The 26024-nt window shown below is 44.0% G+C and overlaps 1 protein-coding gene across 4 annotated transcripts in view; it reads left to right on the top strand.

Annotated features, from left to right (window-relative positions):
- Sh2d4b (SH2 domain containing 4B) overlaps positions 1–24831 on the top strand; it is a 99617-nt gene extending 74786 nt beyond the window's left edge. For all 4 annotated transcript variants that reach the window (XM_078039023.1, XM_078039039.1, XM_021735436.3 and 1 more), the window contains 2 exons: positions 19928–20148; positions 24344–24831. In XM_078039023.1, the coding sequence (XP_077895149.1) occupies positions 19928–20148; positions 24344–24436 (314 nt within the window). In that variant the 3' untranslated portion in view covers positions 24437–24831. The remainder of the gene's footprint in view (positions 1–19927; positions 20149–24343) is intronic.
- The last annotated feature ends 1193 nt before the right edge of the window (positions 24832–26024 follow it).

Genomic DNA, 26024 nt, shown 5'->3' with positions numbered 1-26024 from the left:
TTTCTATCCTCAGCACCACATACCAACAAAGATGTTGTGTCTGAAAAAAAACTAAAAAATAAATATTAAAAAAAATTCTCTCTCTCTCTCTCTTTCTCTCCTCTCTCACTCTCTCTTTAAAAAAAAAATATATATATATATAAAATCCTTTGTCCCCTCTAAGGAGCCCAGTTTCTACAAGTGTTGATGTCACCTGGAGCCTGAGCTCAACCATCAGAGATCCCCTCTGCTGGGAAGCAGAATGTGGGGAAATGGGCTCAGAGCATGGGGTAGATAGGGAGATAGTGATGGGAACTGATTTCTTCTGGGACCCAGTGTTCCTGACAAAGTCTCCTCTGTTAAAAGAGTGGTGAAAAAGCAATTTCTTGTTTCTCCTTTGCTCATTGTTATGTTCAGGAGTTAAGAGACTTCCAATTATATAAAACTATTCCTGAGAAATGCCAATGCATATATGCTTAGCTTTGGGGAAAATCTATTTTTGGGCTCTGACCTGTATCTAAAATTATTAAGACTGTCCTCTGTCTGAACATTGACTCATTCAGAGTTCATTTCTCTTCCTGAGCTTTACTTCTAGAAAAGAGTTGCAATATGGTCCATGGTTTATTGTCTTGGCAACTACCCCCCCGGCTGTCTTTCTGCTTGCCTATAGTGCTTGGCACAGAATAGGGCTCTGTGTTAGATGATGTAGTTGGCATTGGCAAATTATTCCTGAGGGATTTTGCTCAGGTGTGCTGAGAATGGGCCTCAAGCATGGCCTTCCATGGGATTATGTGGGGCCACGTACACTCAGGTGAGGTATTACTGGCTTGATGCCTTTTCTGATAAGCACAAAGTGAGGGCCCAGAGAAGAGATGCTCCCCATCCACTAGGACAGTGTAGTCTTCAGGGAGCCCAACACTGAGGGGTGGCTTTCCTGTGCAAAGGAAGAGCTCCAAAGTGTAAGGGGAACCTTTTCACACTGAGACCTCAGAGCATATTGAGCAAGTAATGCTGAAAGTCACAGAGCTGGGTTCTAGAAGGGGCCCTGGACCTTTAGACCTCTTGTGCTCATTGCTGTCTTGCATTATGCCACAGTGCATCCAAATGTGTTTGAGGGAAGGGAAGGAATGCAAGTCACAATGGTCATTAAGAATTACTTGGGGCATGTTTGTCTTGGAAAAGAGAAACTAGTGGGTAGAATAGGCGGAAGAGTAGAGCTGCTACCTCTCAATCTCTGGATCTCTGTCTTGAGAAGAGTGAACTGTTAAAAAAGAGACAGAACTAAGGTTCAGGGATGAGGTTCTGAAGAGATTGATACATGTCACTACAATAGAAGAAATAGCTCTTGATGGTTTCAGCTAGCTATGGGGCACTCTTGTTGGACTGAACATTCCCCTGATGAGGGAGTATTTGAGTATCTGTAATTCAGGGTGTTTCTGAGGGCAAGCCCTTCCTGTCAAGACTCCAGTGTATTCCAGTGTCCCAGGTGGTCACAAACATTGGCCATGTTACAGGACTGGCCATAGAGTGGGCCCCTGCTAGTCCATGAGCTGAGGAACTAGTATATTCTTTGTTTCTTCGACCATTGGACTTCCTCCTGCTTACTCCTCTGTTGCTGTTGGCATTGTTGGTCCAGAAGCTAAAGATTGAGTAGTGGTGATTCTTTTCCTAATGGCCTTCCCAGGGTCCCTGTGGATGATAGGTAGACTCACCAGTTACTCTGCAGGAGTCCGCCCCCGTGAGGTGGAAATGGTTGTGTCCTGGGAGCAGCTCACTGTAATGGAGTCTTAGATTGGCCCTCTAGCTGCTTGCATTGGGATGTTGCCTCCTCTCTGAGCCACACAGAGAGGGAAGGGGCTGCACTGGCTGACCAAGGCTGACTGTTGGCCACTCTTCCAGCATGCCGCTTCCCTGTAGTCCTGCAGCGTAGATGTAGAGTGGTTTGATATGTACCATCTCATGGTGTTGTCAATTTCTCCTTGAGCTGGGCATGGTTGGCCCTTTACAGATGACCAGAGAGCTTGAAAACTGACCCATCTTTGCCCAGCAGTAATCATAGGAGCTGGGACACAATGTAGTTTCTTGACTCTGTTTCTCCTACTCTATTCTGGCTGCCTTCTTGAAAAAACTGAAATCCCTTACTATGAATTTCTTAGGCACAGCCTAACCCTCAATCCTCCTTGTTCCATCTTACAAAGCAGAGCTGGGACTCTGTTCTCTTGATCTAGTTTGAGGGAATATTTGGGAATGTTCTTGTTGTTCCTTATGATTTACTCTCAAAAGCTAGAGTTTATGGGGACAATACAGGGAGAGCAAGTCAGTCCAGTCCCCTCTCTTTGGTTTCCAAGGTCAGTGGGAGAAGAGGAAATGATGGTGAAGCTTTGGAATCACTCTGTTGAGAGGTGGCAGCCAGGAAGGGGTGCTAGGACCTTGGGAGTGTGAGCATGGGCACAAAAATCCATGTTAGGCAAGGAATTGCTGAGGAAACCAGGATGGGGAAAATAATAATAACCTGGTGGTGTTATTAGGATTAAATATAGTAATATTTATAAAGTGTTTAGAACATGTCTGACATTCAATAAATGCCTCCACTTAACAAACATGGTGGTATTTGGGGATGAGTAGTAGGAGCTGAATCATGTACAATGGTACTTCATGCCTTGAAGGCACTCCCTAAGTTAGTGCTGTCACTCAGAAATAAAAAAAAAAAAAGATGACATTGAATGCCTATGCACAAAAGGAATATGATACTTATTCAGTCTTCCAATAAAAAAAGTAGAGGTCCAACTTTTCTTTCATTATAAGAATGACAATCATCTTGGAATATTTTTGAAAAGCCATTAGGTGTAACATAAAGGCCATTTGGAAGACCAGTTAGCATGTCAAGTGAACTTACTAATTTTCCTTTCCTGAGCAGAATTTGGAAAGGAAATTTTCCACCAACCCTTATCTCAAACGAAAAACTTTCTGAAGGAGAAAAAGGTAGGTCAGCTGACGCACTTTATTTTTAAGATTTTTTTTTTTTTTTGCAATGCTGGGGATCCAATCGGCCTTGCATGTACTAGAAAAGCACCACAGAATTACATTCTCAGTCTCTTCTTAAGTTCTTGCTGAGGTGGTCAAATTAAGACATAAAAGAATATGGTTCATTTTTAAAAGTGTGCATTGGCTAGATAGTCTCAAAAAGGAATAACAAAGAAGAATGAAATTATTTTTGGCTTTAGGAAAGCCTAGCTTGTATTGGTATTCCCAATACAATACTCTTTCCTCTCAGCTGAATTCCAGTGCCTTCTCTGCTTCCAACCCCTGTACACTGTACAGGGCTGTGTGTACCTGCTGGTGCCCAGAGGTACCATGTGGATCAGTGGGGGCTGGGTAGGGGACCTTAGACTATACCTGTCCTCAAGTGTGTACTGGCTCCTATCTGTGAGGTGTGGTGGTTGACCTTACCTATGGGATCATGCTGGCTTTTTATGTTTTGACTAATTTTCCTTTGTGTTGGCAGTATGTTAAGTAAACATACTGAAGGAGCATGTATTTCATTACTCCTCACACAACCCTTGGAATAGGAAGTGATGCTGTTGATTATGCACACGGTGCTTACGGTGTGCCAGGCACTCTTCTAAGCACTTGACATATGTGCTTACATAACTTATTCCATTTTTACAACATTACTGCATCCTTGCTATTAGCTTTAGCTCCATTTCACTGATGAGGAAGCCAAGACATAAACAAGTGAAGCCACTTGCCCAAAGTTGACAGTCAGTGTTTTAGTCAGCTTTTTCTGCTGCTGAGACTAAAAGACCTGACCAAAATAACTGTAGAAGAGGAAAAGTTTATTTGAGGGCTCACAGTTTCAGAGGTCTTCCTACTTCAGTCCAGGGACCACCAGCTCCATTTCTCAGGGCTTAAGATGAGGCTGGACATCATGGTGGAAGAGTGTTGGTGGAGAGAAGCAGCTCACACGATGATCAGGAAGCAGAAAGAGACTCCACTTGCCAAATACAAAATATATATCCCAAAGGCATGCCCCCAGTGACCACCTTCTTCAGCCACACCTTACCCATCTTCAGCTACCACTCAGTTAATCCCATCAGGGGATTGATTCACCAGCTGTGTTAAAGCTCTGGAAGTTAAGTAACTACCCCAGGGGGCCGGGAACAGGATGGGGAGATCCGATCTTTTCCTTTTCAGTGTAAGATATCTCCTTGAGGGTGGAGAGATGGCTGTTTCTCTAGGAGACACCCAGGTGTCTCTGGGCTGTGGGGACAGCTGTTTTAGTTGCCATGCCTCCTTCCTGGCTGGGTGGAGCAAGTGGCTACACCTCCTGAGGTTGGCACTGCCCTCTCCAGGAGTCCTCAAGGGTACCATTTGAGTCTCCAGTCTGCAAAGTTCTTAGGCGATAAGTATAGTGAAATAGGCAATTGATTGTTGGTATTTTGGATTGTTACATTACTTAGACATGGATACTAGGGGGCAGCTTCCCTTGTTTAAGGCATTTAATTCATTGATAATTACTATTGCTGTGCTGAGGATTGAACCCAGAGGTGTTCTCTCACTGAGCTACACCCCCAGCCCATTTTTATTTTTCTTTTAAGTCAGGGTATTGCTAAGTTTTTCAGGCTAGCCTTGAAACTGCAGTCTTCCTACTTCAGCCTCCAGAGTTGCTGGGATTGAAGGTGTGTGTCACCAAGCCTGGAAATTAGTTGTTTATTAACATTAAGCTTCTATTGTGTGGTGAACACTTTGATGTTATAAGACACAGGGTGGCAAACAAAACTGATCTTTTTTATACCCTCGTGGAACTTATATTTGCTTGCAAGTAACAGAAAAATGCAAGCTAAAAAGATATAACAACTTTCAGCTCATTTGACTGAAAAACTTACAAGTAGAGGCTTCAGGCTTTGCTTGATCCAGGGAGCTTAAGCTTCTCAGCCCCTCTCCATCTTCTCTCCATTCTGTTGCTCTCTACATTTTCATTCTCAAGCAATCACCATTTGGAGGTTGCATGTCTACATTCTCCAAGATTCAGGCCAAAAGAAGACATGCTTTTCTCTCAGGAGTCCCAATATTAGTCCCAATTGTCTGCTTTTTTGGATCTGATTTGGTCCATGTCCACTTCTGACCCAATCCCGTGGCCAGAAAGATGAGCCATCTGGTTAGGTAGGCCTGAGCCACATGGCCATTCTTGGAGTGGGGGTAGGCAGAGTCTACCCTATTAGATCTGTATAAAGTGAGAGCAGAAGAAAGTCATGGTTCCCTTGCCAGAAAAGGGTGAATAGTACTGAGCAGGCCACTAGAGAGGAAGATAACCTGGCTTCTGCTCTAGCAAAGCAGCCAGTCTAGCCCTGAGACTAACTTTATGCAGATAATGAAGCTGGGCATGGTGATGCATACCTGTAATCCCAGTGACTTGGGAGGCTGATTCAGGAAGTTTGGAAATTTAAAACCAGGCTCAGCAATTTAGCAAGACCCTGTCTCAAAATATTAAAAGGTTTGGGGATGCCCTGGATTCATTCCCCAGTACCACACACACAAATAATAATAATCATACCATAAATTGGCACATTCAATTGACGTGATACACAGGATTCTTGCATTGCCATTTTTAGAAGTCATTTTGCTGGGTGGTGCCATCCTCTGCCTGGAAGAGTGGTACTGTGGTTTGGATCTGGAATATATCCCAAGGGCCCAGGTGTTAAAGACTTGGTCCCCAGTGTAGTGTTTTGGGGAAGGTGGTGGAACCTTTAAGAGGTAGAACTTAGGAGGAGGTCTTCAAGTTATTGGAGTTGTGCCTTTGAAGAGGCTTGTGGGAACCTTAGTCTCTTTCTTTCTTTTACTTCCTGGCCATGAGGTGAGCAGTTTTGGCTCCTATACATTTCCTGCCGTTGCCATCTGGTACTCCACCAGAGCTCTAAAAGGGTCTGCTTGATCATGATCTGGAACCTCTAAAATCCAGAAGTCTGAATACACCATTCCTCTTTATAAGTTGTTTATCTCAGGTATTTGGTATAGTAACAGAAACCTGACGGGCATTAGAACCTGGCATGTCACAGTGCACATGGGTGTTGCCTTTTGGCAATAAATATGTGTGCAACACAGAAGCAAGCCCTTGTCTCAGCAGTTAGCTGTGGTGAAATTTCATTAGGAATTATAAAAAATGAAAGCATTTGAACTCATTCATCACGATCTCTGTGGCTTTAGGATGCTTTGAGAAACTGTTGAGAATGAAGAGCTTAATAATTCCAGCCTCCTTAATGATATCGTCTGGAAAGGGTGGCAATAAGAAAGGAAAGTCACAAAAATGAATGAGAAATAGCTCAGCGGTAATGGAGGCGTTGTCGGCTGGTGAGGCGAAGCCGCAGTGAAAGCTTTAAGAAATATGCATGTCAGATAAATTGAGACCCATAAAAAGCAAAACGTCATGGCTGGCCTGCCTGCCTTTCTTTCTTTTTCAGGGTGAAGCACTAGCACAGAAATAAAAAGAGCTCATCTGGTTACTCAGGTTCAATTCTGGGCTAATGATTTGAGCGGACGGAATGGGGGTGGAGGAGGGGCTGGGGACGGAATCCCAGGTCTTTGAGGACTTGCTAACATGTGGATTTATGGGTCCATTAGAGCACAGTGACTTTGGAAAGTAGAAAGCACTTTCCTTTTCCGGGGCTGCCCGCCTGTTCGTGCTGAAGGAGTAATATTTTGAAAGTGAACATGAAGTTGCTGTTGGTGTTTGACAGCCTCTGTGTGGGATCCAGGGGGATGATTAGGGGAGGTGTCAGGAAGCACACGGTGGGATTTGCACTCAGGGCACAATAACGGGAGCTGGGTGTCCCACTGGGGTGCTAGCTGCAGATGCCTGCCTGTAAGAGCAAAGTGCTAATGGTGAGAGGGTGGAAGCAGATGTGGGCTTGTTTGCCAGCCTGGCTGCCTTCTGCCTTCTGCTCCCTTCTCTATTCTTTGCTTTCCAGCTTGTAACCATGGGAAAGGAGGCTGTCTCCTGTCTCTGGCCTGCCCTGTTCTGCAAAGGCTCACTAGGGGGCGCTGTAGCATGTAGCGGACTTTGGCACCTAGTTTCAGAGGAGCCCTGGGCACCTGCAGGTAGGCACAGGAGCAGCCCTCCTTAGTCTCCATCAAGGGCACACATATGTATGGTGGGCATTTGCCTCAGTTTCCTGATTGTTGCTCTGTTCACTTTCTATCAATGGTCTTTGAGCTGTGTGAGAGATGACGGGGCCAATTAAGTTTGTATTCCCCACTGGTGGCAGCAGCCACTGAGCATGCATCAAACGCTTGGAATTGTTTCTCTTTTTCTCTTTTGGGTACTGGGAATTGAACTCAGGGCCACTGGACCTCTCCCTCTCTGAGCCACATCCCCAGCCCTATTTTTATTTTATTTAGAGACAGGGTCTCACTGAGTTACCTAGTGCCTCTCCATTGCTGACTCTGGCTTTGGACTTGAGATTCTCCTGTCTCAGCCTCCTGAGGTGCTGGGATTACAGGCATGTGCCACCGTGCCTGACCAGCATTGTTTTTCTTTATGTGGCCAGCAGCTTTGGGTGTTAACTAATGTGAGTGTGTTTAACCTTCGAAGAGAGAGGCACTTGTTCAAGATCAGGCCATAGGTGGCAGGGACACAATTGTAAACTCGGATTTGTTTGACTTTAATCTCCTGCTTTCAACAGGATAGTATAAATCAATTATCTGTGTCCATGGGTTTCCCATCCATGATTCAACCAACTAAAGATTGGAAAGGTATTCCATTGGACCTAGAATGGTTGCAACATGCTGAACAAATATAGCCTTTTGTCTTGTCATTGTTTCCTCAATAGTACAGTATCACAACTATTTACATAGCATTTACAATTTATCAGGTGTTATAAGCAATCTAGAGATGATTATATGCAGACACTATGCTGTTTTATATAAGGTCCTTGAGCATCTTTGAATTTCAGCATCCATGAGGGATACTGGAGCCAATCTTCCTTGGCTATACAGGAAGTGGATTTAATTTCCCAATCCATGTGGACAAGTCTATCCAATCTGGAAAGAACCCTGCCCTCAAGTCTGGGCACAATTTCTGTTTGCAGATGTTTGCAATTACTTCGCACCTCCACATCAGACATCTTGGGCATGCCCCCACCAAAACTAGACCTTCTGGGTATTGCCTCATCAGCTTTATAAATGATCAGTGTCAGAAGTCCTGGCCTGGGCTCATTTGGAATATCAGGTAGCTGAGAGGCCTTAGCAGACTTCCTAGCCGAATTCCCCTGGTTCAGGCCATAAGCACAGCAGGCCATAAGCACAGCAGGCCTGGGGCAAGAACTGTTGCTGCTAATCCACACCTCATGCATGTATTCCTCTGGGAGCTCCCATGTAAGGCTCTGCGGATGGGGTGATCCTGGGGAGAATTGCCAGCTGTGGTCTAATAGAAATGCAGGCTTCGTTCATATGATTGATATTAAAAAGAATACTGTTCTTCTATCCTCATTTTGCCACTTACTAGCTATGGGATCTTAGCAGTAATTCAATCTCTCTCAGCCTAATTTTCCCCTTTATAAAATGGGGAGAATAAGAGGACCTTAGGGATTATTGTGAGGATCGAATGAACTGTGTTTATAAATCTGTAGTACATCCTTAGGCATAGTGATAGTATTCCATAAATGCTAGTTAAGGGATTAAAATTTTTGTTAGTGATTTATTCAATGCTCTTTATCAAAGGCCCAAGTTTCAGACATTCTTCTAGACTTGGGGATAGAGTAGAAAAAACTTCTTGCTGTTTTGCATTGCTATGATCAAAGGACCTGACAAGAACAACTTAGAGGAAGAAAAGGTTTACTTGGGGCTCATGTTTCAGAGGTCTCAGTCCATAGATGGCCAACTCCATTGCTCTGGGCCCAAAGTGAGGTAGAACATTGTGGGCCCAGGGGAGAAAAACCAATAAACTACTGGGTTAATGGCAGGGCCAGGAAGGAGGTGTGTGTGTGTGTGTGTGTGTGTGTGTGTGTGTGTGTGTGTGTGAGAGAGAGAGAGAGAGAGAGAGAGAGAGAGAGAGAGAGAGAGAGAGAGAGTCCTATCTCTTCCAGCCAGGCCCTGCCTGCCTACGGTTACTACCTGGTCATTCAAACTAGGATGGATTGATTAGGTTGCAGCTCTCATAATCCAATCACTTTACCTCTGAACATTTCTACATTAACACAGCTACTTTTTGGGGGACACCTCACATTTAAACCATAACATTTGTTTGTATAGATTTTATATTTGTAAAGTTGTAAAAATTTTAATTTAAACTATTATAGAAACTGTTTTGTATAAATTATATCATACACTATAGTATTACTGTTCTAAAACTTTTCTTTTTGTTCAATTACTGACATGCTTTAGAGATTCCTTGTCTATGTCCATGGCAGTGGTTTTCAACAGGGAGTGATTATGTCTCCAGGTGACATTTGATGTCATCTGAAGATATTCTTGGTGGTCACAACTGGAATATGTTTTTGGTTATTTGTAGGTAGAGGCCAGTGTATAGGGCAGCTTCCACAACAGAAAATTATTTGGTCCAAAATGTCAGTAGTGCGCTGGCTGAGAAACCCTTATCCATATATTTTTATCTGCGTCTCCTCCAGACATTAATTGTTGCTAAAATTATGTGCAACAGTTGAAACTTCTTTGCTTGTTTTGATACATGATCCCATCTTACTCTGGACCCGTAATTCCTGTTAATGACTAAAGAAATACACATCATTTTTTAATCAAAGATAATCTTGTATTGAAACATCACATGGTACCCCATAAATTTGTACACTTTTATGTATCAGTTAAAATAATAATGATTAAAAAGAAAAAAGAGTCATGTTTTTTATTTTAAAAGGCCTATTTCCTCTGGTTTAAGAGTATCTTCCAGTTTAACTCTTCTGTTTTCTAATAAATATTCAATCATTTTAAACTCAAAGTACTGCCCCTCTCTTCTCATTGGGGCTGTCCAACATTATTCCTCTTCCCACAATAGTGTCTGAATGGAAGGGAAGCTCATGGCCTTGTTCACTGGGTCAGTTCTCAGCCTTTCCTCTGTGCCTCTGATGATCCATGGCTGGTGGAAGAGATGGCTTGATCTTTGATACAGCTAGGGTCTGAGGGATCCCTTCCCTGTACTGACTAGCTTCCAAACATAACTTGGCCCTATCTCCACTCCTTCTGGGGACTTAGAATTTCAGCATCTCCCTTCAACTAGCTGTTGGCTGAGCCCATTCACCAGGAAGGTGGTTTTAGGGTCATCTTGCCTCTTTTCTAAGAGGCTACTTAGGGAGCTGGACCTTGCTCCACCTTTTAAAAAGCCCTACTACTGAAGGTTGAGTTCATGAGCTGCCCCGTCACTCCTCCTTCATGGCTTATTACTAGAAGAAGCAAAGCTACCCCTATTTATCTAAATATTCTCGTTTATTTTCATTCCTCATCTGCGTTCTCCTTCCTTCTCAACAAGTAGTCATTTTGATAAATTTAATATTATCTTTTGAAAGTGTTCTTGTATAGGCAACTATCCTTTGGTATTCACAGGAAATTGGTTCCAGGATCCTCAATGATACCCAAATTCCCGTATGCTCAAGTCCCTTATATAGAATGGTGTAATATTTGCGTATAACCTATGCACATCTTCCCCTATGCTTTACATCATCTCTAGATTACTTTAATACCTAATGCAATGTAAATACTGTATAAACAATTTTTATATTTCATTGTTTGGGGGACAATGACAAGAGAAAATTCTGTACATGGTCAATACAGATGCAGTTTTTTTTTTTTTCCTATTTGCTGTTGGTTGAACCCAAAGATTCAGATAAGGATGACTGTGTATTGGACATGTGTCATTCAAGGGAATTTATTCTTACCTCTTTTTTCTTTCCTCATGATAATATTGTGATTTGACCTTCATGTTTTTCTGTAGTTAATTTTTATATGAAATTAGTTTTCCTGAATTTATCCAGTGAGAATGCAGCCCAGAATGTTTTCCATCCACAGAACTTCCTCTTCTGTTCTTTTGTGCAGGGCTTACCAGTAGAGCAGCTTGCTTCTTGGGATTCTCCTAGCTCTGGGACTCTCAAACCTGGTTATGCATTAGAATTACCTAGAAGATCTTAAACAACATGAATTCAGGGTGGACCCCAAATGTGTCAAGTCAGACCCCCTTGAAGAGGGACATGGGCACCAGCCAGCATGGAGATTTAGAACTCATTAGTGACCCTTTTGCTCTTGGTAGTCACCTGCCCAGACCCCAAAGGACACTGATGATTTTGAATAAATGCCATGGCAGTGATGTATGGGAATTTACAAGAGTGGGAAGCTGCAAAGCAACAATGATAACATATTTGTAACGTGAAATGTCGAATGCATACAGCGTATGCTTGCCCATGAAGTACTGGCATGATGAAAGCTGGTGGGAGCAACAGCCATCCTGGGTACCCCAGCTGCTTCTAGCTGTCACTGCCCTCTCCCTCCCTGCAGGGAGAATCCCTGCCCCAAATGCTTTGCGATCCTTTCTTTGCTGCATTTATTTCTTATATATTGATATCCAGGCTCTACAATGTTTAGCTTTGGAGATTTTTGACCTAATAGAAATGAAATCAGAGTGTATTTATTTTTTCAATATTTGCTTTTTTCATGCTTTATTAAAATTTTTTTTCATATTCCATTCTTCTACCTCCAGTACTTGGAGGTTATATACACTCAAAACTTGTTTCAGTGGTTAATTTAGGTAATTCAATGTGTACCTAAGAAATTATAAGGTTAGTATATATGTTTATCCTAAACAAACAATTTAAAAACTCTAATCATGTTACTCTCCACTATAAGATGTTGTCCAGTATTATAGTTTTATCTTTTTAAAGTCCTCGAATTTAAATTAGATTAACTTCCAGCACCTGTGTGCATTATTCCTATTGGTTTCTCATAGTCCTTGTTCAGGACAACTTTTCTTCTGAAGTACATTCTTTAAAATTGACTTTAGTAATCAAGTCCTTCAATTTTTTTTTTTTTTTTACTGGAAATGTCTTTTTTCTGTCTTCTCTTGATAGTTTTACTAAACATGATTATATTTTCTTAGCATACTGAAAATATTATTCTAGTGTCCTCTGGCTCCTAGTATTGTAGTGGAGAAGTCAGCCTAGGTCTTAATTGCTTAATTCTTTATAGGAAATCTGTCATTTGTCTCTAGTTGTCAGAAGGGTACACTGAGTATCTTTGTGAAGTTCCATTATTATGTATCTTTGACAGTTCTCAACTACTCATGACTTAGAAAAGCTCCTCCTGTCCTTCCCTCCTCCCCTCCTCTTGTCCTCCCCTCCTCCCCTCCTCCCCTCCTCTTGTCTTCCCCTCCTCCTGTCCTCCCCTCCTCCCTCTCCTCCTTTCCTCCCCCTCCTCGTTTTCTCCCCATCCTCCCTTCCTCCCCTCCTCCCTTCCTCCCCTCCCCCCTCCTCCTCTCCCCTCCCTTCCTCCCTTCTTCCCCCTCCTCCCCTCCCTGTTCCTCCTCTCCCCCACCTCCCTGCTCCTCTCCCCTCCCCTCTCAGCCCCTCCCCTCCTCCATTTCCTCATTGCTCCTCTCCCCCACTCCCCGCCACTCCCCACCACTCCCCGCCACTCCCCGCCCCATTCCTCCCTTCCCTCCTTGGGGCTTAGAATACACACTCTTTAGACCTTCATTCCATCCTCCTGTCTCTGGGCCTCCCGAGCTTTAGGTTAGGCTTCCTTCATGTCACATTTATATAAATGGCCTGTGGATATGAGTCTTCACTCATCTCATCCCTGCAGCTCTTCCCCACCCCTCACTGTCCACACAGAACCAGCCCAGCCTTCAGGGCCCACCTCATATGCCCCCCAGCGCCTCCACAAAGCCGTGCCGATTTCTACAGGCCTCCTTCATTCCCACCTTCTGTGTCTTTCACAGCAATTTCTGTCCCCTGCGTGAGATGACATGGTGTGGAGCAAAGGGTGTCGCACTTGGAGTCCGAGGACCCTGACTCCACCACCTAATAGCCCTATGTGCTTGTGTGGACATTTGTCCTCCTGACCCTCAGTGTCCTCAGTTGTTGCCTGATGATGACAAAGTTGTTAGGAAGAGTAAATGAGATGAGGGTCACAGAGGCCCCAGCTAGTGCCCAGTGCTGGCTGTGACCTCAGCTTTTCATGGGACCTTCAGCATGTCCTTGTAACTTATGCCTCAGTGGAATCTATTTTGGGGAGGATGGTGGTCCAGAGGTGGCTGCCAGTGCCCACCTGTAGAAATGGGGCCATGAAGTGGTCCTTAGGCAAGGGTGAAACCCCAGCTTATGTGCCTCCAACCTGTACTCCTTCATTCAACTTTCCACGCTGCAACATCCCCATGCCCTCCTTCTGTTAAGGAAACATCACTAGCCCCCCATTGCCCTCAGAATTAAGTCCAGAATCCTTTCCATGGCGTGGCAACCCCTTTGGGGCTGGACCACTGCTCACCTCTACATGTCTTGTTACTGCCCAGGTCCCACCTTAACCCTCCTTCCAGGGCTCCACAATGGCTTTTTCAAGATGTCTTTTTTGTCTTGCCCTTTTACTTTAAATTTTCTGGTCTCCTTCTAACTATCACTTCAATCCTGGGCTCCAGAGTTGAGTGGTGCTTTCCCTAAGGTCTACCATGGCACCTGAGCCCACACCCACATGGCCTGGTTACAGTTAGCCTGAATTGGTCAGGTGCACATTACTACATGAAAGTAACCTGAGGCAGTTAACTTTATAAAGAGACAGGGATAAATTTAGCTCATACTTTTGGAGGCTTAAAGACCAAAGAGCATAGCTGAGGCTTTTTCAAGCTGCCCCTATCTGCATCATATAGGTTATAGATGACAGTGATTGGAAGTGTGTGTCCCTGCAAAACTCTCTCATCTTCAATCAGAGCAGATGGACCAAGAAACCAAGTTCCCACAATCCTGTTGGAGGTCACGGTACCAAGACCTCAGGACCTCCCACTTGCCCCATCTCTTAGAGGTTCCCACTGCCTCCCAAGTGCAGCACCCCAGGGACCAAGCTTTTAACGTGTGGAACTTTGGGTACATTCAACATCCAAACCACAGCATAGGCTTTTATTTAAAAAAAAAAATTCTGCCAATTTATTTCTGTCTAGTCAGAGGTTCGATAAGGCAGGATCTGGCTCTCGTTTCCTGCTGGTCCCCAGGTACCCAACATAAGACCTCTAGATAGTGCTTAATAAGTATCTATCAAAGGGAGGAAGGGGAAAAGGAAGGAAGGAAACAAAATGTTATTGGAAACTACAGGAAAAGCGGTGTTTTTGTCACCTAAGGGTGAGGACTGGCTCAGAAAGAATCTGCAGTTATTCCCTGGGTTAGGAGGAAATATTTGTTTTGGTACCTGGTTTCACAGGTTCTAGTCCATGGTCAGCCAGCTCCAAGGAAGAAACACATGGAAGGATGCAGAGGGAAGGTGTTTAGTCTGTGGCAGCCACGAATCAGAGAGAGAGAGAGAGAATGGGCTGGGGACAAGATGCAGTCCCCAAGAACATGCCCCCAAAGACTCACTTCCTCTAACTAGGCCCCACCTCCTACACCTTCTATCCCCTTGCAATAGCATCATCAAAGTTTTCATCCACTGAGAGGTCAGAGCCCTGATGATCCAGTCACCTTCCCAAACCTACCTCAGAACATGCCCGAATGGGGACAAAGCCTTCACCATGTGATCCTTTGTGGGCTAGTGCAGATCCACACCATAACACATAGCCTAACAGTCATTCCAGAACAACCACACGAGCAGAGCACTAGCTGGTGTGGCCACACCCCTCAGCCAGCCCTGGTCACTAGCCAGACCATTAGAGCTTGAAAGCTTTGGTGACCCCAACAGCGAGCTTGCTTCCCAGCCAGAAGTAGGGAGGAGAGGCCCTCCTTCTTCCCTCAGCCGGGAGGGGTGTGTATTTAGATAAAAAAGGGTGGGATGAGGAGGCTGGTGATTAGAGCTTATTTCCCAGCCTCTCTATGCTTGACTGAGATCCAAGGGCAGAGAGAGATGGGGAGGGCAAAGTGGGTGGGGTAGGAACGGCAGCTTATCCCTTCAGGCTTCCCACACTAATTCTCTTGGAGGTCAATTTTCTATAAAATGCTATTTGCTTCCTAAACTGTGAGGTTATTTTACCTTTTGTCTTGTGCCACATTACAATTTTGCTTTCTAGGCAAGTATGGAAGTTCTGGGGAATTCACAGAAGCTTACTATTGGAGACACCTGGAGAGCCTCCTAAGAATGGCCCAGCTAGACTTATAGTGCAGGCAGGGGCCTAGGAACCCAGGCAGGGGCCTAGGAACCCAGGCTGGGGCCTCTTCAGAGAAAATCACTCAGCCCAAGTTTGAGAGGATGGGGGCGGGGGCAGCAAAACCTGGCAGTACTAGGACCATTGCTGCCACCTGCACCAGGTGCTTCCCCAGTGCTAACGCATGTGTGGGCTGCTTAGAGTGTCTCATGCAACTAGTTATAGCATGTTAGATATTTGGGCTCTGTACTAGGCACAGTCATGCATTAACCTCATTCTCAAACCACTTTTTGATGCAGGTGTTGTTATCTGTTATCATCAGCTTACTAGATGAGGACTGAGTATCAGAGATCTGCCCAAGGTGACCTCTGGTACAAGTCTCGGGGCCAGGATTTGAGTTCTTGCTAATAACCCCTCCTCCCCTAAACATGCTTTCCAATGCCAGGCACTTAGGATATGAAGATAAGATTTGAAGTTTCTGTCTTAGCTCAGGTCTTCTGGGAAGCAGAAGTATAAGGGATTGATGGATGGAAATGCCCACAGAGGACTCAGGAGAGATGGAACCAGAGAAGGTGGGGAGAGCCTTTGGAATGTGGTGCAAGTGGCATCTGTTGAGGGAGTGGGAAAGGACACTCAGGTGAGAAAAGCCTCCCCCTGGAGCGCAGCTCAGAAAAGATCCTGGTCAGGCTGATAGGAAGCCTCAGAGTGAAGACCACTCACAGAGTCCCACACTGGGCAGAAATGGTGGCTTTAGTATCTTCTGTGTCTAGATAGTGGCTGAGGATGTCATGACTTCATAGTGGATCCTGTAGGGCATGACACTGCCCCTTGTAACAGGCTCTTCTCTCAAAGGGAGACCGAGGTGTGTGCTTTCATGGCTAACACAGGCTCTAGCCTTGAGCAGTCACATACTATTTGTCCTCTACTACTGGAGGGTTTGGTGGATGTTTTAAGAACCCTAAAGTAGAATATTCAATGTAGTCTCCTGGATAGAAATTATTTCATTTTCAGTTGAGCAAGTTGTACACTGTACAAATGGACTCTGTCAAGGGGGCTAGTAAGAGAGAGCAGGGGATTGACATGCAGGCACCATCTCAGCCAAGTTGTGAGTTTGCTATTGTGGCTCAAAGAGGCACCTTTTCCCTAATTCAGCTATTCAGAGTCTCATGGTTTGCACAAAAGTAGAGAGTGAAGACTACCAGCAGCCTGTCCTTCCTAGAGAAAAGAGGGATGGGGTTTTCAATGAGTCGGAGTTAGCTGGGGAAGTGGGGGCTGGGAAAAAGTTTTAGGCTTCAGCCCAAAGAAGGTAAGCTGTAAGTCCAAAGAACAGGTAGGGTAGGGGGCAAGGAGTCCAGTTTCCACTGTTTGGGGGCCTAAGATCCCCTGGAAACCACTCAAGGGTTTCAGATGGGAGAGAGACAGCACATGGTCATGTTGATGCTCTGGTTCATTTTGGATATGAAAAAGTCAAGTCCTAAAGATAAAAAGTGTCATTGAGGATATAAAGAAAAGGGAACTCTTGCACACTGTTGGTGGGGATGTAAATGAGTACAGCTGTTTGAAAAAGAGCGTGGAGTTTCCTCAAAAAAATAAGAAAATATCATATAATCCAGCAATTCTACTTCTGGGTATATATCCAAAAGGAATGAAGTCATCTGAGCCATCTTTAGGGTCTAGGTCCTCTGGTGTTGGGGCAGAGGGGTGGGTAAGGGACTGTGCTGAGTCTTTTGATGGATCCTGGACATGACCTTTTGATCCTCTTTAACTGTCACTGCCTCTTGGGCCCAAGGCACCAAGACTGTCCAGGGGGCAACACAGGGTGCATAGTCCAGCATGGGGCTGTGTGTGATTCTTCTGGTATCCTGTGTCCAGAGGGCTCCCATTCCTTCTCCTACCTCCATCAGCATAGTTTTCCTCTTACATAGCCTGGTTGGGGAGCGGGTAGTTGGCTCGATTGCCTTTTGATCTGAGTCCCAGGAAAGGAGGACATTGGTTGTCCCCAAGCATGCTGGCTGTGTTTAAAAGGTGGAGCATTTGACAGTGTGGGTTGTCTCTGTGTCCTCTACTTTGGGCATAATGAAAGTTAGGGGTGTGCACCTTGTCTGGGGGCAGAGCAATGGGAGGGGAGTGGCCTGCAGGTGCACTTGGGATACTCAGTGGCAGAGTGCCTCTCAGCATCATAGAGACGAGTCACCCAGCTACTCCTGCCACTCTGCTTGTCACTGACTGTGAATAGTTCCCCTGAGGATATGCAAAGGGCAAGTGAGTGGGTGTGCAAAGGGATAGTGTGTTGTGATTCACTGTTCCCCCAAAATAGCAGATGGTGACAGGACCCACATGTTCACACTAGTCTCAATGTTAAAAACTATCTTAGATTCTTTTTTTTCCCCCTCTTTTCAATGCTTTATCCACTCATATTATTCAATACAATTCCAATCTATAGGTACTTAATCAAGAAATGACAATTCTTAATGCTGGGCAGTGCAAGAGACATAATCAATTCAAAGCAAACAATTCTAAGTTAATTCTAAGCACTGCAAACACATTTATGATAGGCTCATTATAGACGTTCCCTCTGCATGCTAAGTTCAAGTGCCAGATCTAAAGTCTCAAGTCCTAGTAGTTAAGTCCAACAGATACACACTCACTCAGACCACAGTGATCAGGTCAGGAATGCATAAAGGCTTCTCCTGGGGTGGAGCTGAACGCTGACTGAGGGGAGCGTCCTGAGGAGAAGTCACTGTTCTCAGCAGGGCCAAGATGTGGCTGTAGAGTTTGAGAGCCGTGAGGATGATGCAGAGGATCTGGCAAATGATGAGAAGAGTTGGGATGTCAGTCTGGGTGCTCATCGGGCTTTCAGGCATGTGTGCATCAGTATTGGCTGGCTGAATTCAGTTCATTTGCTCCATCATTTATGCTAAATTCTGGGGCTACTACTGTCCCTTTCAATCCCTATCAGCTGTTACTGGGTTTCTCAATGACATCTTTTATTCTGGGGTCAGGACATCTGGTCTGGTGGTTTCCACCCTAATCCCTCATTTCTGCCTTTATCAGGGTGAAGGCAAATGACAGTGGATTCACTCTGAGTTTTATCAGGGTTGTGAGAGGTGACTTATTTTATCAGGCTATGCTTGATGGCAATATTGGGGAGTTCCATAGGTGTCCCTCGTGGGGAATGCAGTTTTATTTTAAAATGGAGTTACTTAGGCTAAGGCCCTTCTTAGGTTAAGGCCATACTTACAGAATGGCTCCGATTTATCCTAGCAACAACCTCACTATATACCCCCAACTCCTCCTGGTGATCTTGCTGTCAGTATTTCAAATGCACCTCAACAACTTTAAGTCATTTCTATTCTGTCTGGAATATATTTCCTGGCTTTTAGAAATCTCCGGATCCTTCTGGTTCTTCATGAATCAGTACAAATATGAATTCCTTTGAGTTACTTTCTTTGAAGACAAACTGATTTCTGAATATCTCCATTTGGACACTACATACCACAGGCAGTTGCCAATGTGGATCCACTGCAGGCAAATCAGAGAGGGGGATTCAGAAAACCTGCATGTCAGATGGTACCATGGCATGTCTAGAAACAGAGAAATCAGTGATCAAGGACATGGTCGAATTGATCCAGCAGGTGAGCTACAGTAAATTCTTATGTAAAAGCCACTGTGTGGTAGCCTGCTGAGAGCCAAGACAGCTGCCATTATTTCCTACTACATTATGGTCTATCTTGGATTCTTTACTTGACCCGAAAGCCATAATATGCCTTTGAACTAGACCGCATATGATCCTTTAAATGTCGAAAGACATTGGAGAAGCTGAGGGCTTCTCCACAGCAGATGATCTCATAGTCAGGGAAATGCAGAGTTGGGAAGTGAATCTATCCCTTTTGTGTCCATCCTTCCCACCTCCCTGCTCCTCAGCGTGCCTCACCAAACACATGGCCCTTTGTACCTGACCCAGAGGAGAGCAGCTCCCTAAAAGCTTCTTGAGGTATTGCCATCTGAATAAACAACTCCAGCTCCAGGCCTGACTTCTGTAGTACGATGACACTATGTGGCATGGGATCACAACACTTCAGAATGGTCCCTTGAAAGGATGTGAAGCTTCATTCTGTGCCTCATGAAGAAACTTTATGCCCAGTGTACATAAGTATTTGGAGGAAGTTTTTTTTTTTTTTTTTCCTCTTAAGAGAAAACACTGCTTCCAGGCTCTCATTTCTGGCCCCAGAAAGGTGGAGAGGTGAGTGGGTGAGTGTAGCCACTGTCAGTCCTTCTGCTGCAGTCATTAAAGCAAGACCCTTATGGCTCTCCACAGAGGTGTGCATGCTAATGGGCATTTGTAATCAATAGATGCTATAATTCTGGTTCATTAATAATCCCTTGCTTATCCAATTAATCAAAATGAGATGTACTGTAGTTTGGAGGAAAGCATGCTCAACTCCAGTCCTGGCAGAAACTGTGTCCAGTCTCACAGCTGGTTGCTCTGAGCCAAGACACTTTTCTGTAGAAGGAAGTGAGTGCTAGCCAGCCTCTGCAGCCCTTCTCCTCCCTTGTCCACACCCCAGATAATGTGGTGGGCTGAGCTGCAGGGTAAGAGGCAGCAATAGGTAGGGGAGGAAGGGGAAGGAGGTGCAGAACCAGCCAGCTTATTATTATTACTGTTTTTTCAACCAGGAATTATCAGCCGAGAAAATGCAGAAGATCTCCTGGAGAACATGACTGAGGGAGCATTTCTGATTCGAGTCAGTGAGAAAATCTGGGGTTACACCCTCTCGTATCGCCTGCAGAAAGGCTTCAAGCACTTTCTCGTGGATGCCTCTGGAGACTTTTACAGCTTTCTGGGAGTGGACCCCAATCGCCATGCCACACTCACGGATCTCATTGATTTTCACAAGGTATCCCTCTTCGGGGTGCTAGTCGGGATATGAAATAGGTGGAAACCTAGGCTGAAGAGAGCTAGAGCAAGTACAGCAAGACTGAAGGCACTAACCCATGGGGCTGCGGAATCTCAGAGACACTCAGAACAACAGGGTAGAAGAGCATAGATGTAGACTAGGCCAGGCTTGGGGGCCCACTTCTCGCTGTTTCATTATATCTTAAGACTCACATGTGCAGCTGTAGCTCTTTTCTCTAGGCCTCTTTTCATGCTGAATAGCCCAGTGCTCCCTACTATCAATACCTAGGGGCTGACTGATGGCACTCTCCGCACACCTATGACTCAGTCTCAGGAGTGCCCTTCTTGAGGACATTCTAGCCAGGCCTCTGGCAGCCTCTAAGAGTTAGCTCAAGCGTAGCAGGCAGTCCTGTGGCAGAACACTCAGTCTCATTTACCTTCGGTGTCCTGGCCAGGTGCCCTGTTTCATTTTGCACTGTCATCACAGAATGCCACGAACTAGGTAATTTATAAAGAATGGAAATTTGCTTCTCACCATTTTGGAGGATGGGAAGTCCAGGACTGAGGGGCCAGTATCTGGTGAATGTCTTTTTATGGCATCATCCCATGGTGGAAAGTGGAAAGGCAAGAGAGAATGAGGCAGTGAGAGAAGAGGGGGCGAAACTCATGTTTTTTTTTCTTTCTTTTTTTTTCCTATAAATACAGAAATGGCTCCTGAAATAAAGGCACTAATTCACTCATGAAGGCAGAGCCTTTTACTAGTCCCACCTCTTAATAGCATCACAAAGACAATTAAGTTTTCAACACATGATTTTCAGGAGGAAACATTCAAACCACAACACCAGGCATATGGATGTAAATAGTCTTAGCTGGGATCTTGTGAGCCTTAAATTAGATCATGTACACAACTGTGTTCTGTAACTGGGGTTATGGAAGTCTCTGTGTCCCATCACTCTTCTTGTGATTCGTCCCCCTGCCACAGACCCACATTGAGAAAGGTGTCTTTCAAACAATGCATGTAGTGAGAAGCCACTCTTATGTTACGTGGCTGTTGGCATCAGTAGTAACTGAGAGAAAGGCAGAGGTGGAAGTCAGTGGCCTGGAAGGGCAGGATAGAGAGATTCTGAGAGCTGAGTGGTAGAAGCTCAGGGCTTCAACATCTCCCTGATGTTGAGCTTCCCAGGCTTAGAAGGGCTCACAGAGTGACTTGACCATCTCAATAGGCTTTTGCTTTAATAGGGACCCTCAGATTTATATTTCTCTTCATTTCTTCATGAGTGTCCCCAGGGCTTGAGAGAGAGAGCTTGTAATGTGGCCTTATGACTGAGGCACATAAAAAAGTCACCCACCCCAAAACACCTGGGCATAGAGTGCAGTGGACTGCCTGGACAACTGGATGAACCAGGATCAGGGAAGATTTCCACTTGTGTGGGAAAGAGCCTCTCACAACCAGAGGAAAGGCAGAGCCTGGGAATATTGGATACTGGTACCTTCTCTGTGCCAAGCAAGGAGCCCACTGATCTGCATCCATGCCCTCATTTAATATTCACTACTCTGTGAGGGATATGTATTAGTCCCAGTTCACAGATCAGAAAACCAAGGCCAGGGAGAATGAGAAAGTTGGCCAGTTCTCATGGCCGGGACCAGCTGGGACCAGGAGTAAATCCTCAGGCTGTCTGCCGCTACAGCATGTGCTCTTCCCACTAAACCTCTGTGTTTCTTTCCCTGTCCAACATAAGCTACTTCAGTGGTGATAAGCTCCTTGTCCCTGGAAGCTTTCCCAGCAAAGGGTAAATGCCCATCTCTCAGGGCAGGTTTCTTATGTGAATCCCAGACCAGATGTCTCCGAAGGTCTTTATTCTCTTCCAAAGCTCAGTTTTTGAGACTGACAATTCACTTCTAAGGCTTTAGAGAGATAGCATCCATATCCATGTGGAGATCCAGTAGCCAGCTTTTATAAATGAAAAATTTAATTACACAATTAATTCACGATTGCATTTTAAGAAAATTCAAATGCCATAGCAACCCCACACTTCATTCATTTAAAGTCCCTGTTTCTATCCTCCACCATGAATAATCATTTTGCCATGTGCCTATCCAAGTATTTCCTGGGCAGTAATACCAAGGCTTAAGTATATAAGGAAATACATAGTTTCATTTTTTTTCATAGAAATTGTATAACTTTTTACATGTGGCTCAGCAACTTGATTTTTTAAAAAACTATATGTAAAGCATCATAGAATGTGGTGTTTAAAATCATGGTCCCTGGAATCAGAGTGCCGAGTTTAAATCCCAACTTCATTACGTTATGTGATTTGGGCAACTACTCAAACCTCTGTGTCTTAGTTTCCTGGTCAGTAAGATGGGTTTAATAATAGCACGTATCTCTTAGGTTCACTGTGAGGTTTAAATGAGATATCATAGAAAGTACTGAAAAAGTATGCCTGACACTTGTAAGTTACTAAGTCACTACCAGGAGATCTTTCCATGTCATGACACGTACCAATTTTTGTACATGCCCTGTGGTATTCCATGGTACGAATGTATATTACAGCTTAATTACCCATTCTCCTCTTATGTCCACTCATTCAACTTCTAGTTTTTCAAGATGATGAACAGTGCTGCAGAGACTTCATCACTATGTATATGTCACTATGCTACTATGAATACATATGCAATATTTTTTTCTAGGATGGATCCCCTGAACTGGAATTTCTGGAGAGGAAAGTATGCACATTCTAATTAGAAAAGATCTGCCAGAATGCCCTCCCAAAACATGGTGCCAATTCATGTTCCTGCCAAAACTATATGAGGCTGTTTCCCCACACTGCTGCCAACACTGGGGATTCTCAGTCATTTAATTTTTTTCCATCAGATGGGCAGACACTGGATCTCACTATTGTTTAGCTCGTATCTCTCTGATTGCTGCCAATGCTGAGGATCTTTTCATACTCTTAATGGCCAGTTGGATTTCTTAGTCTGTGAATCATCTATTCATATCCTTTGTCAATTTTTTTTCTATTTAGATGTCTCTTTCTTATCGATGTGGGCATTTCTTCAGCTTCTAAATTGCTCTTTAGTTATGTCCATTCTGCTTTTTTCGGTTCCTCTACTGAAATTTTTCTTTTTTAATTTAAATGGTCATGCTATTCATTTTCACCCCCCCCCCTTCTCCCCCAACTCAAATATAATAGCTCATTCTTGTTTCATGGATGGCTTATTCTGCTGAGAAAGTTAATTCACATCTCTTAAAGGCTCCTTATGTTTGTTTTATAAACTTGTTATTTTCTTGGGAATCAGTTCTATTATTGAGCCTGGCATCTTTCTTCTATAGTTATGCTTGTCTTTAAACATTTCTAAATTGGGGGCTATGAGATGATAGTCCAACTTTAAATTTCCTGATTATCCACGAGTGCTTTCAGTTTCTCTTTCCAGTCTCTTCATGCTGTAAGGGTTGGAGTTAACAGTGAGTAGTTCATCTTTTGGGCATGGTAGTATCTGAACTTTTGGGGTCTCCTTGGCTTCCCCAGGAGCTATGTGCTTCCCCAATCTGTTCAAAATCCCCTACTTGACTTCAGCACACACCAGGGGTTCTAGATTAGTCCCCAAGTTATTATTGGATCCTCCTATACATGTTTCACCACACTAGGAACTCAACTCTACTTGAGTTGACCACAGCTTAGAAGGTTTTAAGAAAATGATCCTGGGCCCCAACTCAGATCAATTAAATTAGGATACAGAGGATCATTGTCATTTAGATGGGTGTCCCCCAAATGCTCATGTGTGAGACAACACAAGAATGTTCAGAGGAGAAATGACTAGATTGTGAGACTTGTGAACTAATAATGGATTAATCCACCTATATGGACTAATTGAGTGGTAACTGTAGGCAGGTAGCCCCTGTCCTACATTGACACCTATGACAATCTCATGTGGTATATCTCTTGGTTTTCAAAGATCCTTCAGCGTTTTTATTCTGTTGATGGGTTTCTCTTATTTTCCAATACTTTAAAGACTTATTTCTTTTTTAAAGCAGATTACCCCTGCCTCATTATTTATAGAAATTTGAGTGAAGAAGGCATATGCATAGTCTTTGTCTTTCTGTCTCAAACAAGACTCTAGTGAATGTTTATATCACTTTCTTGATTTTAAGTAAATGCCCCTCCTCTTTTTTTTTTTTTTTTTTTACCTTTCAGGAGGAGATTATCACTGTTTCAGGGGGAGAATTGCTACAGGAACCCTGTGGACAGAGGGACAGCCCACCAGACTACCACCTATTATTTGAATGATTATTTTTTTCCTTATTATAGTTAAATCCCTTTGGGTACCCTCTTTCTGAACTCAGTGCAAGAACTTCCCAACTCAAATCCCAGTGGCTTTCTAGAAGATCTACCACTATCCAGAGGATCAAGTACATCAGTATGTCTCAAGAGATATGAAATGTGTGCATCTGTGCTATGGGTCCCATCCCAATGCTCAGGACAGAAATTGCTAATAGCTGCTGCAACTGTTTCATGGAGAATTTAGCTGTGACCTCAGAAGATTCACCCTATTTGTCATGGCTACTCTAAACTAAGCTCCTAGAATGTATGGATCATGTTTTAATAATCCAAAATATTCTAGTGCCGAACCTGGACTTTAACATGTGGTGTGATAAGCATTCAATAAATGTCGGTTGAACAAACACACTTCTGAAAGTTTTTCAACACTAATAAGCAATGGTTTCTAGTAAGTTATTTCCTGCTTCTCACTCTTTATAAAGCCATGGAGATAAGAGAAGAAAGATTGTAAAGGATTTCTATGGAGGATGCTATAGATGGAGGGGATGATTTCTGTAGATGCCACTTTGCTTATGGAGTTCATTACCCTCTTTGATATTATCACTGGAATTACCTAAGGCTCCTGAGCCCTGGCTTCCAGGACAGGTGATGGATTCTGTGCTGCCTTCCTTATTTAACCTCTTCTTTGGTCACCCTCCCCTGTTTTTGAATCGTATATATCTTGACTGAAGTTTGGCAGTACTGAAGTGATGATTTCATGTATTCCTACATATGTGCCCAAGACCTGGTATGCAAGAAATATTTTTAGATATCTGACAAGGCTTTTGCACTTTAGAATGTTCTCTGTATGCAGGCTACTGAAATGACTAGCGTTGTCTTCATTGTTCTTGTGTTGATTCTAGTGTCTACTTAATCTGAATATGTTTAACAAGAAGACTCTCCCAATAACTCCTCATTTATGCTCGGTGATGGTGTGATGGTGTCTATTTGTGCATAAGCATTTATGACCACATACACAGAGACAGCAGATTAGGATAATAATCTAGAGTTAAGAAGACCTGGGTCCAAATCCTTATCCCTGGAACTTACTTGCATGATAATGCTTGCTGCAGTATTATTAGCTCGGTGAGCATAAAAAGGTGAATGGATTCCGGGAACATCAGGGAACTGGTTTACCTTACCTGATGAGTGTGTCAAACATCTCTTATGCTCCACTCATTTCTTGCCTCACCTGCTTCCCAGATCCTTGGCCACTTGTTTCCCCCACAGCCACCATCACTGGAACCAGTTTTGTGTGAGCTCTCCTTTTCTTTACTACGTGGATCAGCCTCACTTGAGCATCAGCTTATGGTGCATGGCCCCATGTGGTACTACGGCTGCTGTTATGGGTTGGATGTGAGGTATCCCCCAAAGGCTCATGTGAGAGACAATACAGGAAGGTTCAGAGTTGAAATTATTGGGTTATGAGAGTTTTAACCCAATCAGTGAATTAATACCCCTGGTGGGATTAACTGAGTGGTAACTGGAGGGAGGCAAGGTGTGACTGGAGGAGGTAGGTCATTGGGGGTGTGACTTTGGGGTATGTATTTGTATTTGG

Source organism: Ictidomys tridecemlineatus, chromosome 1, assembly GCF_052094955.1.
Source record: "Ictidomys tridecemlineatus isolate mIctTri1 chromosome 1, mIctTri1.hap1, whole genome shotgun sequence".
Lineage (NCBI taxonomy): Eukaryota > Metazoa > Chordata > Mammalia > Rodentia > Sciuridae > Ictidomys > Ictidomys tridecemlineatus.
The sequence above is the reverse complement of the archived record's forward strand: the minus strand, read 5'-3'. Positions and strand labels throughout refer to the sequence as shown.